We start from the raw sequence: 14870 nt of genomic DNA on the forward strand, positions 1-14870 counted from the left end.
AAGCAGTTAGGCAAAGAAATAGCATTGTTTATTCTTTAAATAAAGATCCATATGTACTTTTTACCTCTTTCTTAGAAACAGCAATATTTAAGAAACAATATCTTCATAAATCTATAAACAAGTAATACTCCTACTACTACTGTGATTTACACACATTGATGAACCCTGACTTAAATGCTGTAATGGATTTCTAGAAGACAGAAAGCACTGCTGGAGTCTGTTGTAGTTTAAGTGATCTTTGACAAGTGGAAAAGTACCTCTGTGTCAGCACTGCTACTCTTCAGGTGTATTCCAAGCATTATGACTCAACCATCACCAGGGATATCAGTGATTCAGAAATTTGCAAAAGATGCTGGTATTCTCTGATACTTAAATGAAATACAAGAAGACTGCATGCTAAATTCTCCACATAGAAATGGAGCTTGAGGTATTTATACAATCCTTTGTTATGGAGATTAAATCTTACTCAATGCCTGTTGGCTGCAACTATTCAGGACTTTTTTCACTATTGTTCCTAGGGTATGACCTAAAAGAAAAGGTCTAGTATTGCAGGAGGTGCAGAAAAACTCTAGCCTTATTAGCTACAAAACTTGAATACTGACAAAGTACTAATTAAGACTAAAGCAATTGAAACAACTGCTCTGCACTGAGACTTAGAGAATTTATAAGCAGGTCCTGGCTGCATAGAACCACATCACCCTCACCTTGCTATACAAACAGCAATGGCCAACATGAATGCAGTACAACCACACAAGCTGTAGCACAGACACCTGAATCCAGACTCCTTCCTCTATTCTCAACTTGAATCTTAGAGCAGTGAGATTTAAAAAAAATGGATTTTATTGAGACTGATGGTGGCAATGTATATTTTACCAGCCAAAAATGTTTGGAGTTAGTTAAAAATAGGATACACAGTATAGATGCACTCTGGTTCCTTAAAGTCTTATTAAATCCTGCAAACATCTGATATCTTTCACAGTGAAAGGCAAAAAGCTTGTGCACATTCCCACAAAATCCAGCCAGTAGTGAGGCTGAATCATCATCCCCACAGTTTGAATTTCAGCATATAGAGCCTCCCAATTAAGAATGTTAATCAAGAGGGCTTCTCATCCTGTTGTTTATTTTTTTTTTAATACAAGAGCATAAAAGAATTATCAGTTACTTGTTTACACTTCCTCTGCAAACTTTATGTTGCTTTTTTCAGATCTTCATTATTTTGCATTCAGCATAGGGACAAACCAAACAGAAATTATTCTGATTTCTAATTCATGTACATGTACAATGATTTCTCATGTGGTTCACTACTTTGCTTTCTACACTGTTGTTTGACAGACAAGGGAACTGAATTCTTTGGGGAAGTGTAAGCAACACTAAGCTACAGAATATAAAACATGCCTAGAGCCTTTCAGGATAAAATGTAGAATAATCAGTGTAGCTTTAGAACTGCATACTATTTTCTTTAACTGTTTGCATTCAGACAAGATAGTGCATCATTTTAATGTGGCCTTTGTAAAACGTCTTCCTAAATTTGTGTGCACATAGCACAATCAAGCATTGTATGATTGATTTCTTAGAAAGCAGGCACTCATTCAAGGTTATGCTAAACGGAACACATTTGCTACAGGGCATGATTAACACATTACTGCTTGCATGACCATGGGTTTGATACAGCCTGCTAAAGAAGGAAGCTGGCCAAAATTGAAACTTGGCATGCCAGTATATTCTATTTTGGTATTTGTGAAATGACCACAAATGCTATTCCAGACTTTGAAGCCCCCTTCACTGTGTGAAAAGGCACCCTCCTGCCTTGCAGTTCACACGCAGAGCCTACCAACTGGCATATGCCATGTTGTTATGTTTTAAAGCAATCAGTTCCCTCAAGACATAAGCAGGCATTACCGAGCAAATAAAGACACTCATCACTATTCTTCTTAAATTTTATTCCATAATAAAAAATAGAAGATGAAAGAAAGGGTGTTCAAGAATTAAAGCAATTATTGGTCAATATAAGGAACAGAAAACTAATTATCTTGATGATGATTAAGGACCTGGTTCAGCAAAAGTAATTCTGTGTTCTCCCACAGCATATTTGTAGGCTTCTACAAAACAGAAAACCAGATTACCTTTAACTGAAGCAGGTCCTATGCTATTTTCAGAACACTTGACTTCAAATTCTATTTATCCTTCTCTTTTTGCTCTTTTTCCTTCTTTTCACGTTCAGCTTTTGCTTCTTCCTCCTCATGTTGTTTTATCAACTGCTCCACCTCCTTTTGCTTCAGAACCCTTATTACTGTTTTTCCATTCTCTCTTGTCAGTGTTGCAATTTCGACTGAAACACAGGGAACAGACAACGGCATTACATACCATCCTTTTGAAAGAAAATCATCAGAAAGGTCAAGTTGTTACAACTGACAAGGAAGCAGAGGGTTCTTGTCCTGCCTCCATCTAAAAAAGTGTCTGACTGGCAAGCCAGGTGGCAGCAGTTCTCTTCTGCAGCAACATGCACCAGTTTCTTCACACCTCTCCAGTGGTTCTTCCACCAGGCACAGAACCACTTCTGCTGCTGCACCGAAGCCTAGCCAAACCATGGTTAGACACCTGGAGCTGGCCAAAGATGATCATCCTCATCCAAGTCAACTGCATGTCACTTAGCAAAGTTAATGAGGATCATCAAAATTATTTTCTTACAGGAGCCCTAAAATCCAATAAACCACAGCTGAAGTATATAAATTCTCAACATACTTTCTATTATATATATATGACTATATATATGAATATATATATATATATATATATAGTCATCCAGAATTAGAGAACTGCTTACCTTTCTCTGCAGAAAGTTTGCTGACATCCATGGTCTTATTTAGAACCTTAATGGCTAATGCAAGTGCAGTCTTTAAGGTCATTTCGCCTTCTTTGTAGTCTTGTTTCAGCATTGACACAGCTGCCTATGAATTCCACAGAAATGTAAATGGTATCATTGGGCAATCAAGCTAAGTTCTTTGCCAGATAATATCAGAACATGAGGAACAGTGTTTCTACAGTTAGGCATTTCTACTCTGCATTCATAATCAACAACTCAGCTTAATTATTACAGTGTCATTTACATAGTTTTGGTTTGCTTTACTCTGAGAGAGAAAAGTAAAAAGAACTTACAGCACTGTTATTGCCGATGCACGTAGCTTTCCATCCTCCATAATTCCCACTGGGATCACTTTGATACAGCTGAAATCCATAATGCTTATCCCAACCGATATACAGCAATGAAACACCAAAAGGACGTTTTCCTGTTGGAAAGAAGGCCATTAGTAACCTAAATTCAGGAACAAGATTGGTCATGAGTGACAATTACTTTCTTTGATTTCCTTTGTCAAATCCATTCCTGTGAAGTAGGATTTAACAGACCATTCTGCGCTTCTGTTACTTGAGATAAGCATTACAGTATTTCTCTCTAAGTGCTGGGGGGATGGGGGGCAGGAAGAACTAGCAGAGATTTCTTTCATTTAACCCCAGCAGCAGCTTATCTCCGTCTCCAAAAATTGGAATTTATCATTCCACGACTTCAAATCAAACCTCGGCATTTCAACTACGTAATGCTTATTCAAGCATTTAACTTCTGAGAGTCAATCAAACACAAGTATATTAAAAGGTCATTCTTCCACAATGCTCATATACAAAATACCAGAATCATCCATTCATTTACTGAGGAACACTCCTCACAACATCATTTTCTAATTATTTATTTGATCCACAGAAATACTATTTTTTCAAGTGTTACAGTATTGATACTTTGCTTCTTTCTGAAGGCATTCACTGAACCCTAGAGCACTCAAAGCATTATAAGCAATGGGCCTGAACCTCAGCTATCAATTCCTTAGTCACTAAGAAGTAGTATTTCAGCAGCAAACCAAGAGTTTATAATTATGACTGACTATTCTCTTAAGTTTAGCTACTGTTGTTTCTCAGTGTAACTTGTTACAAAAGAATACCTTCTTCAGAGACTTGGATGCTTCGAATTACCTATGAGAATCTTTTTTTAGACACTTAAAAACACTATGGTTCATCACACTTCCTTACCTCCAAACTGCGTGTAAGCCTGCTTGATATCACACAGTGCAGTTACCAATTGCTCACAAGGAATGGGCTCTTGATACTGTAACAAATACCTATAGTATGAAAGAACAAGGGTTCTCAAAATCTTTTGTTGACAGTATCCTGCTACCACATTTAACAAAAGAACAAGTTCCCAAGCTAAAATAAAACAGATCAGAGAGACTTTAAAACAAAATCTACTTGTAGTAAGTGCATATTCATAGTGATTTAATGCATAGACTGAATCCAACCCCAGAATTAAGCAAACCCCCATAACGACCAGCCAACCTACCTCTGTGCAATCAGTCTCAGCTCATTTGTTAAAACATTGGCATCTGAAGTTATTCCTGCAACACTGCAAGCCATATCCCTGCAAAACGAACATGTGAATTGGATTCCTGTCAGACCCCAAGAAATAGTCACATCTTCATACAACACTTCAAACAGAATGCCTACTGCTGGGCTTCTATGATCGAAACTACACAGCTGCCGGGTAGAACAGATTGATCCTGCATCTAGAGTACACCCTAAGTCTGACATAACCACACTGCAAGAGCAGAGGCAGACAGCAGGAAATGAGCAGGTCAGTACATCATGGGCACGATTCTGAGGACCATACCAAAATGATTAACAGTGCTGACAGCCTCACAAGAGGCACTGGCTACGCAGCAGGACCACGCAGAGGCCACCCGTGGTCATGTCAGAACCCACACGGACCCTCAGTGCAATCTGCTGACTCACACTGCATTCATATGAACGTAACTTAGTGATACCAGCCATTAGAAAAGTAACTGTTTTAGCTGAAAATTCATCTTCATTTTAATTATTTCATTAGCTCTTAATTTAGCAGATTTTGCCAAATCTGATATTGCTATAAAACTTTCAGTACACAGAATTTTTATCTTAACCATTTCTCAAAACAGCTGGCCTAGGCAGCCACTCCAGTGCACACTTTATATCACCTCCTTGAAAATCCAGTACTTCCCACAGTTCCAGCTGCTTTCAGGATAACACAGAATGTGAGACTGACAGATGAAAACCTACTCGTGTTTCACAGCGCACCTTACAGCAAGGCTTAAACTCTACTTTCCCTACAGGCAAGACAGTGTAACACTGAACTTCTGAAGAAGCTAAAAATGTCAAAGCAGTGAGATAAGCATCTCTGCTACAACGGTGGCAAAGAAAGCTGAAGCAGGTTTTATCCAATTTGTTTCAGTCTCTTTGAATCACACAAGGAAAAAAAAAAGACTTAAAAGGGAATGCTGAGCCAGGACCAGGCACTTGGCCTTGTTGAACCTCATCCCATTCACCTCAGCCCAGTAATCCAGCTTATCTAGATCCTTCTGAAGGGCCTCCCTACCCTCAGGCAGATCCACACCACCTCCCAACTTGGTGTCACCTGCAAACTTACTGAGGGTACACTCAATCCCTTCATCTAGGTCATCAATAAAGATATTAAACAAGATGGGCCCCAGCATCGACCCATGGGTGAAACCACTTGTAACGGGTTACCAGCTGGACTTAGCTCCATTAACCAGTACCCGCTGGGCATGGCCCTCTAGCCAGTTTCTTCAGTTTCTTACCCAAAGAAGAGTATACCTGTCCAGGCCACAGGCAGCCAGTTTCCCCAGAAGAATACTGTGAGAGACCACATCAAAGGCTTTGCTGAAGTTTAGGTATACTACATCAACAGCCTTTCCCTCATTTACCAGGCTGGTCACCCAGTCATAGAAGGAGATGAGATTGGTCAAGCATGACCTGCCTTTCACGAACCCGTGCTGGCTGGGCCTGATCCCCTGCTTGGAAGCCACGCACGTGCCGTGTGATCTCACCCAAGATGAGATCCATAAATTTCCCTGGTACCGAGGTCAGGCTGACAGGCCTGTAGCTCCCCAGATCCTCTTTACGGCCCTTCTTGTAGATGGGAGTCACATTGGCAAGCCTCCAGTAATGATCCTTGAGGTCCCTTCCAACCTGGGCCATTTTGTGATTCTGTGATACAGTGCTTGGATTTGTGCATTCTGTATTTCCCTCCTCTTGTTATTTTGTAAACCAAAAGCTCCCAATTTCATAGCGATGCAATAACGTTACTTCGTATGGGTAAGTAAAAGCAGGTTATTTCGCCTAGGAAGTTCACTTCGGAAATAAAAATGTGATGCTTCTTCAGAAGAATCACTGAAGCAAATAATAACAAAACAGTCACACGTGTCCAGAACGCCGCATAAAATTAATAGAAACCCTCCAAACAAAATAAATCCAGGTTCAACCCTAAAACATTTGATAACAACAGTACTTTGTCATGGGTAGCATCAGCAGACACCCAACCAGCATTTCAACTTACTCATTCAGTCTGTAGATTTTTTCTGAGAAGAAAACTTCATCGAGGAGCTTATGAATGTTGCGCCTCTCTGCAGCCAGCAGAACGCCGTCGTTGGCCAGGATGCCCAAGCAGGTACCTGCGTGTCCAATTGCCTCCATGGCGTACTCAACCTGGTACAGACGGCCTAGGAAACGAGTTAAATTGCAATAAGGCAGCACTGAATGAGAACACAAATGAGGAAAGGTGAATTTGCAGTTTACACAGATGCCCATTTTGCAGTTTAGGACTAGTTACTCAGGCTGGGGCAAGCAAATGAGTCTTTTGAAACAGAGAATGGAATCAGAAAAAGTGCACAGATTTGATAAGGCAATCTTGGGCATAGTTAGTGTGGGGGAAAAATAATCTAAAGAGTAGAGCTACTTCAGGAGAGACAAAATGGGTTTAAAAAAAAAAAACAATCATACTGGACAGTTTGTCTCTTAAAAAGAAAAAAATGACTTGCAAGTGCTGGTGTAACAAGATCACAGCAACAGTAACAAAATAGTAACAAAATCCATCCACACTCAAAGGAAAGGTGAAGGGTGATGATTTATTAAGGTACTTGAAAAAAAAAAAAAAGCAGTGGAATCTGGTGTAAATATACAGATGTGAACATGGTCACGCTGACACCTGATTACAAGAACTGGAAAGCCTCCTCTCTGGGACTCTGCTGTACACAGAACTACTGTGACAGGTGAATGTGGTTTGTGCACCTCATACAGAATCACAGAATGGCCAGGGTTGGAAGGGACCTCAAGGATCATGAATCTCCAACCCCATGCCACATGCAGGGTCACCAATCTCCACATTCAGTATCAGACCAGGCTGCCAGGCTGCCCAGGGCCCCATCCAACCCAGCCTTGAAGACCTCCAGGGACGGGGCATCCACAGCCTCTCTGGGCAGCTGTTCCACCACCCCACCACCCTCACGGTAAAGAATAAAATAAATAAAGAAGAACTCATTCAGGGACGGACACGCAGTGCCCCCAGCCAACCGGCCCAGTGCTGAACAGGTCACGTTTGAGAAGCAGAATGGAAGGCGTGCAGTTTAATTAGAATCATAGTGTCAAAAAGTACCTTCTGGAGAAAATATGGTGGTTCTGGAGTCATATCTTCGAGACTGCAAGAAGCAACAGCTCGTTAAGTACCGTCACCGTCCGTCAGAGCACAGCACCCCACAGGAGCAGAGCTCAGCACGGCCCCATCCATGCGGGCAATGCCGGTACCGCCCCGCCCGCCGCCCGCCGCCCCCCGCCCGCAGCCCCGCATCGCGCCCACTCACCATGGTGCCGGAGCGGCGTGGGAGCGGGCCTGCAAAACATCACAGCGCGTTAAGGCGAGGCGGGCCGACCCACACGGCCCCCACCCCACAGGAACCCGCCCGACCCCCGCCTGCAGCACGGGGCGCTCCGGGCCCGGAGTGCGGAGTCATCCTCACAGGGACAGAGTGGGAACGAAGGCCTCGCCACCCCCACCCCCCGCTCACTTGCTCTCACTCCCTCCTTCCCTCGCTCACTCACAGCGTGCCGAGGAACGCGCGAGGTGCCGAAGGGGCGCTGAGGTGCGGCCCGCGGGAAGCACCGGCCGTTACAACCAGTCCCTCAGCTGCACCGCGGCGCCGGAAATGGCCGCCGCGCCTGCGCGGTGCGTCAGCCGGCCGGGGCGGGGCGAGTCCCTACCACGTGACCGCATCACGTGACCGCTCCCGCCTCGGACCCTCGCGCGCCGCTCGCTGGAAGGACCGCGCCGCGCCGCGCTCCGCCATCTTTATGGAAAGGGAGCTGCGGGTGGTGGCTGATGCTCGGCTGCCGGTGTGCCCGGGTGGCCAAAAGGGCCAACGCCATCCTGGCCTGCATTAGAAATAGTGTGGCCAGCAGGAACAGGGAGGTGATCATCCCCTGTACTCAGCTCTGGTGAGGCCGCACCTCGAGTGCTGTGTTCAGTTTTGGGCCCCTCACTACAGGAAAGACATTGAGGCCCTGGAGCGTGTCCAGAGAAAGGCAATGAAACTGGTGAGGGGTCTGGAGCACAAATCTGAGGAGCGGCTGAGGGAGCTGGGGTTGTTTATCTGGAGAAGAGGAGGCTCAGGAGAGACCTCATTGCACTCTACAACTTCCTGAAGGGAGGTTGTGGTGAGGAGGGGTTTGGCCTCTTCTCCCAGGCAATGAACAGGACCTGGGGAAGTGGCCGCAAGTTGTACCAGAGGAGGTTTAGGTTGGACATGAGGAAGAACTTTTTCTCCCAGAGAGTGGTCAGGCACTGGAATGGCTGCACAGGGAGGTGGTGGAGTCGCCATCCCTGGCAGTGTTCAAGAGGCGCCTGGATGAGGAGCTGCGAGATCTGATTTAGTGCTTGTGGTAGCAATGGTAATGAGAAGACAGTTGGACTGGATGATCTTACAGGTCGTTTCCAACCTTGTGATTCTGTTATTCTACGATTCTATTGCAGCTCCGCCTCGCGGGGCCGCCTCGCATACAGCGCGGCCGTCTCAAACCACATCTTCTCCACCGCCTCCTGGCCCAGCGCATACATGGCCATCAGGTGCCTCCACCCCGTCCTGGCCGTGACCATGAGATACTCCGTGTTCTCCGGGTGCAGCAGCGCCGTGTGCGCCGCCATGACCAGCGACTGCGCGAAGCGGCCGCTCACCAGCAGGAACAGCGCCGCCCGCTCCGCGCCCGTCAGCGGCAGCACACTCTCAAAGCCTGCCAGGACATGTCCACCCACATGGAGTGGCTCCGTGCTCTCCACCATCATGTACATGATGGCGATGGCCGCCTCGAACACGTAGCGGCCGTAGCTCATGTCGCTGAAGTCCAGCACGCCCGACACGCGGTACTGCGGGGCTGCCCCACGAGGGGAGCCAGGAACCACCAGGATGTTGTGGTCGTTGAGGTCCCCGTGGTTGATACCTAAATGCAGAACAAGAAACGGTATTTAAGAACTGCATTGTATCGGTATTGATTGTAATGGTATTTAAGAACTGCATTGTGTTGGTATTGACTGCCATGGTATTTAATAGCTGTAAGCCAGCTGCGTCGGTGCGTCTGTTTCCTGGAACAAACTGCAATGTGATTGAGAATAAAACACTCACAAGCTCGAAAACTGCTTATCTTGGGTGTGACTTTCTCTTTGAACTGCTGGATGACCCATTGCACAACGTCTCGGTGCTCGTTCTGTCCCAAGGCATCCATGTACTGATCCAGAAGAGGGACATTCGCCAGGTTCCAGATGAACTGATCTCGATGCAGACTTCCTACTGATGGATGATGGAATTCCTGCAGAAAGAGAACAAAATAGGCCATAAATTAAAATTCATGCTTCACAAGTAAAAGTAGAATCTGAAGGATTATTTCGTCATAGAGTGGCCTGGGTTGAAAAGGACCACAATGTTCATCTGGTTTCAAACCCCTCTGCTATGTGCAGAGTCACCAACCAGCAGACCAGGCTGCCCAAAGCCACATCCAGCCTGGCCTTGAATGCCTCCAGGGATGGGGCATCCACAACCTCCTTGGGCAACCTGTTCCAGTGAACAGTAAGATAGGCAAGCCTATCAATATCTTCATAAAACCTGAATGTTTTTTCTTCATTCTTCCAATATAGATTATCCTAAACCCTTCATCACCGAATCACTTAAAATCAATGGTGACTTCCTGCAGCATGACAGGGATGCTGCTGCACACAGGTCTTGCCAAGGCTGCAGTCACACAGCTGGATTCTGCAGCTGGTGGTACGGAAGCTGTTGGAGCAGAAGAGACAAAAACTGCCACACAAGCATTTAAAGAGTTGAGCCTGAGAATCATCTGGTACGTGTAATATCATTAGAACAGAAGTGCTTGGCAGAACTGCTGGATGGAGTTTTGTTCTTATAAAAATGTGTACAGGCTCTCAAACATCCATACAGTACACAGAGACCCCAGCAAACAGCCCCATGTGTGCTTCTCACTTCCCATGAGCAGTTGGCTCCTCTCAAAGAGAAACTCCGGTTTAGAATTAAGGCTGTTAGTTAAAGATAGCCAAATGATCGTTAAAACTGGAACTCATGTATAAGTAAGGAACGACACCAAGCCCAAAACAAAAATCACAACAGAGGATCCCTAATGCTGTACAGAAGACAACGTTGGTAGGTAGAATGCCATCTGGTGAGCAACCACTGCAATTTTCCCTGCACAAATCAGCACAGAACTATAAAGGGGATACCAGATGTGGGAAAGGTAATAAAGCAGAGATCTCAACAATTGCATGAGCCTTTGTTGCTGTCAAGTCATCAACAGCTGTTTATTTCCACTAGGAGATGTGAGATGCATCCAAACAAAAAAAGACATCAGAAAAAGGAAGAGATGCAACAATATTTTGTGCACAAAAGAACGCATGGCACATTGCCTTGCTGCCAAGCTGACAAAGCAAACTGACAGGATAGAAAAGACGGGCTGTACATTCCCATCTGCCATCAGAAAATGTAATGCCTTAGCTTTAGTTTTGGTGTCAATGACATTGAGAAGTTTAGATGGTAATAACTGTAGTATTCTCTCCCTTAGATGACAAATCTTGGTACATGATAATCCATATATTAATGGCTTAAGAGCCTTTTCCATCAAAATTTGCTTTCTTGTCTACTAAATCCTTGCAGGACAAGTCACAGGCATCTTTTGAGACTAGCTGGCCCATATAAATTATTTTAATCACATTATCAGAGCATGACCAGACTATTAAAAGGCAATAGTAAATTATCTTTCCCAATGGAAAAACACCGTTGTAATTTCAGAATGTGGTAAGTAAAGCTAGCAATTCATATTTCATAACTGTCTGAAGGCGGTAGCCAGAACACAAAAAGAAAAGGTTAATGAAAGGCCATAAATAATGCAAGAACTCTTTTATGTATCAAACTTAATTACTGGATGATTTATCAGTTTTATTATCCCGTATAATTACAGAGCACAGAAATAATCTCCTATGCATTAAGGTTATTTGACTGAAAGCAGTGGAACTAAGAGAAGTGTCACACATCTCTCTCCATTAACACAGCTGGCATTACAGAAAAGGAAATGACTGCTGCTGCTGCAGGTCACTGTTCCAATGGCCAGGAGGAACAGAGCAAGTCAAAATGAGTTCAGAAGAAAAGAAGGGCCAGCAGTACCCAACACAAGCATTTAAAGCTTCGGAACCACGCTGTGTGTGCTCTGATTCAGGCAGCGAGGGTTCACTCTCCTCATTTACCAGGCTTCAAATGCCAAACAGGTGAGTTCTGTGTGAGCAAAAATAAAAGCTGTCTCCCTTACTGTGGTACAAAAATGCATTGCAAAAGGATCACTCTGCCATAAGCAGTGAGCGGTCAGGTTCGTCAGGTTACTTGGGGCAAGGTTTTAGCCAGTTTTACAGCATGGAGGGTGGCATCCAAAAGTTGAATTAAGCTCTGAAATCACCAACTTCTGATTTAAAATCAGGAAAGCTGACAGAGAACAGTAAGAAACAGAGAGAAGAAATGAAATGTGAATGAAATCTGCGAAGCTAGAACAACAAAAACTCACTCACCTCTGTGAGAGCTTTATCCAAACTGGCAGCTAGCTTACCAATATCATACAGAAGCTGAGTAGGGGCAGCAATTTTAGCCACAGGTGTGCCCGGCAGGTAAGTCAGCAGTCTGACCATGTACTTTTTGTTTCCAGATCTGCTACCTGACAAGCAGAGATACAGTCAGTCACTTCAGCAGTCTACTGAGTATTAGTTAATGCAAGAAGCAAATGGTTTTTTCACTCTCAGATGTGGCTGATAAAACTGATCTCACTCAAAGACTTGATTTACCAGAACGTGATACGGTGATGTGCAAACCTTGCCACACCTGCCTGCTCCTTGTGCTTGGAATGGACCCTGCACACAGCAGCTTTCACTCAGTGCCTCCAGCCCCTCACCTACAGAGCTCTGTAGGTGCCCTCAGGAATCACAGAATCACAGAATGGCCAGGGTTGGAAAGGATCCACCTCAAGGATCATGAATCTCCAACCCCCCTGCCACACGCAGGGCCACCAACCTCCTCATTTAATGCCAGACCAGGCTGCCCAGGGCCCCATCCAACCTGGCCTTGAACACTTGGTTACAGTGAAAATGAAAGCAACGTGTTAACAGATTTTCTTCCAAGCACTGTTTAAGTGATTTATTCTGGCATCAGGTCACAGATGGGCTGGAACTGTATTTTACACCATTCTGTGCACAGACAGGCAAATCATTTATATCCTGTTTTAATCAATGTGGCTTTGTTGGTTTTTTAAAGTGCACAGATATGTCTGTTTCTTCAAAGTACATGGAACTTGTTTTCAGAGTTAAGTATTCCTCTCCTTCCTTTGCTTGGCTGCTGGCACGTGAAGTTTGGACTTTAACAGGCAGTCACCTGACACGTATCCATCCCGAACAGCTACACTGCAACCTGAGCTTCTACTTCTGATAGCCACATTTATTTTAATTTTGGAGACTCCTTCTGTGCAATTTTGTCACGACTGCAACCAGCGCTACATCTAAACTGCCAACCTAAAACAACCTTGAACGAACAGACCCAGAGAACCTATCAGGGCAATTGAACTGAAAAAGCAGCTGCAGGATAACCCACCCTTCCCTATACTTGTAGTTCTTACTAAAACAACCATCTTCCCCCTAGCAAAACCAGCAGCGAGCCATCTTGCACCGTACCTCAAGCCACACCTACAGGTGCTGCAGTGCACAACTCTCACCAGCTCTGCTGCTCTTACTCTGCTCGATGTCCAGCATCTCTGCTGGTTTTTCTGCACTACGCAGGGCATCTGACGGAGCTCAGCTCTGGCACTCTCAGCACAGTATCTGTGCACCCCAAAGTTACTTCATCTGAGAAATTCTGGCTCAGAAGCTGGAAGGGAGGTGTGCAACGGGTTGGGATCTACAGGAAGTGCCAGAGCTGCAGAGCCTGGGAAAGCCACCCGCCTTCTGCAGCTTGCGTGGGCTCGTTCGTAGGTGCGCAGCATTACTCCGCGTTTGTGCCAGCACAAGAGGGCAGGATGCAGAGGCGATGCAGACACCTGCGCTGTGACGAGGCGCTCGCATTGCCGCCAGGCGCGGTGCTGGCGCCGCTCACCTGCCTGCAGAGACATGATGCTGCCGTCCTTCGTGAGCCGCGGCGTGGCCGAGGGGAAGCCGTGGGCGCTGAGGAACATCATGGCGTGGGTCTGCGCCTCGATGAGGGCGGGCTGCTGGCTGTCTTCTGAGTTGGTGATTTTGAGGACGTACTCCTCGACCCCTTCGGCTTCACCTCCGCTTGAGACTCTCACGTGGAAGTTCTGATCGTCATAGCTGGGCAGGGACCTGACCCACACCGCCTTTAATCCGAACACTTCGTCCAGCAGCTCGGCCACCTCCTCCTCGCCGAAGGCCGGCTTGGTGGCTGCCCGCTGGCGGCGGTCTCCAGAAGCCATCGCGCCCCTGCGGGAAAGAGACAAGAAAGGCGAGCCGTGCCGGGACACCAGCGGCAATCGATGACGGTCGCAACAAACAAACCACCGAGCCGGTCCCGTTCTCCCCCAGCGCTCGGAGCCGCGCGGACCTTTGCCCTGCCCGGCGGAGCCCCCGCCGCCCGGCCCGGCCCTCCCCGCGAGCGGCCGCACTGCGCAGGAGCCGCCGGAGCGTCGCCGTCCGGCCGCGGGCAGCCAGCGGAGCACAGCCGCCCCGAGCGGGGGAACGGCGGCGGCCGGAGCTCGGCGGCAGCCCGGGGAAGGGAACGGCGCGGCTTCCCGCCGGCAACGAAGCGCCTACCGGCCGCACAACAGGGCTGCGTGCGGTACGAGCACGGAACAAAGCGGGCCCCTCTGCCTCGATTATTTACCCTAACCGAAGCTGCCTTCGGCCAGCAGCGAGTCCGGCTCGGGGCTGCCGGCACCGCTGCTACGGGCCGAGCCCCGAACGCTCGGAGCGAAGGGCGGGCAGAACTGCGAGCAAACAGCAGGGCTGAGCCGCGATGCAAAGGGCTCTGCGGTTACTGACATCGCCTCCGGCTCCTTGCATTCAGTCGGTCTGAAACAAAACAGCTTTCTGGCCGTGCCTGACTTAAAACGCGCCCCGGGTTACAGCCAGCGCAGAACGTGACACACAGCTGCGGTGTTACAGAGCCACGGCGCCGCAGTGGTGGGCCGACACAGGGAGGGTGGTTTGTGCCTCTCCTATCGCTACGGAAACAAATAATTGAGCAGATGTGGTGGATCCAAGTCTTGTGCCGGGTCTAAAAGGGAGGTGTAGAGAATGGGCAGCTGTCAGACAAACCCTCATCGATTTCTGCAGATCCTACCACTACCTGCCATAAAATGTAACCCAAACCAGGAGCCTGCCTGATCTACATTCCAAATGAGAGCAGATATTTTGCTGAAGAAAAATACACAAATTACTGACAGAATATCCAGAGCTC

The 14870-nt window shown here is 46.6% G+C and overlaps 2 protein-coding genes across 4 annotated transcripts; both read right to left on the reverse strand.

The window, feature by feature from the left end:
* Positions 1-1923: 1923 nt before the first annotated feature.
* On the reverse strand, positions 1924-8127 carry PSMA4 (proteasome 20S subunit alpha 4). Its single transcript, XM_031616368.2, has 9 exons — positions 7972-8127; positions 7734-7762; positions 7529-7571; positions 6434-6596; positions 4385-4462; positions 4078-4166; positions 3157-3287; positions 2825-2948; positions 1924-2329 (listed from the first exon to the last, which is right to left on the reverse strand). Exons 2-9 carry the CDS (start codon positions 7734-7736, stop codon positions 2175-2177), a joined length of 786 nt encoding a protein of 261 aa, XP_031472228.1. The 5' UTR covers positions 7737-7762; positions 7972-8127; the 3' UTR covers positions 1924-2174.
* A 715-nt stretch (positions 8128-8842) lies between these two features.
* HYKK (hydroxylysine kinase) lies at positions 8843-14714 on the reverse strand. Of its 3 annotated transcripts, none has more exons than XM_090148688.1 (5): positions 14295-14714; positions 13551-13894; positions 11984-12126; positions 9546-9729; positions 8843-9363 (listed from the first exon to the last, which is right to left on the reverse strand). In XM_090148688.1, exons 2-5 carry the CDS (start codon positions 13885-13887, stop codon positions 8891-8893), a joined length of 1137 nt encoding a protein of 378 aa, XP_090004814.1. In that variant the 5' UTR covers positions 13888-13894; positions 14295-14714; the 3' UTR covers positions 8843-8890. The 3 variants fall into 3 exon arrangements, with proteins under 3 accessions (XP_090004814.1, XP_090004816.1, XP_090004817.1); XM_090148690.1 differs by having other exon boundaries at positions 14225-14714; XM_090148691.1 differs by lacking the exon at positions 14295-14714 and adding an exon at positions 14016-14063.
* Between the last annotated feature and the right edge of the window lie 156 nt (positions 14715-14870).

Source organism: Phasianus colchicus, chromosome 12, assembly GCF_987193195.1.
Source record: "Phasianus colchicus chromosome 12, bPhaCol1.hap1.1, whole genome shotgun sequence".
Classification (NCBI taxonomy): domain Eukaryota; kingdom Metazoa; phylum Chordata; class Aves; order Galliformes; family Phasianidae; genus Phasianus; species Phasianus colchicus.

Excerpts from the sequence above, each read along its gene's own strand:
- PSMA4 (XM_031616368.2), bottom strand. Across the intron at positions 6,597-7,528 it reads CACCATATTTTCTCCAGAAG|GCCGTCTGTACCAGGTTGAG; the intron begins GTACTTTTTGAC and ends CTCGTTTCCTAG. Across the intron at positions 4,463-6,433 it reads AAAATCTACAGACTGAATGA|GGATATGGCTTGCAGTGTTG; the intron begins GTAAGTTGAAAT and ends TTCGTTTTGCAG.
- HYKK (XM_090148688.1), bottom strand. The coding sequence starts at position 13,887 with ATGGCTTCTGGAGACCGCCGCCAGCGGGCAGCCACCAAGCCGGCCTTC. Across the intron at positions 12,127-13,550 it reads CATCATGTCTCTGCAGGCAG|GTAGCAGATCTGGAAACAAA; the intron begins GTGAGCGGCGCC and ends TCTGCTTGTCAG. Across the intron at positions 9,730-11,983 it reads TGGATAAAGCTCTCACAGAG|GAATTCCATCATCCATCAGT; the intron begins GTGAGTGAGTTT and ends CTCTTTCTGCAG.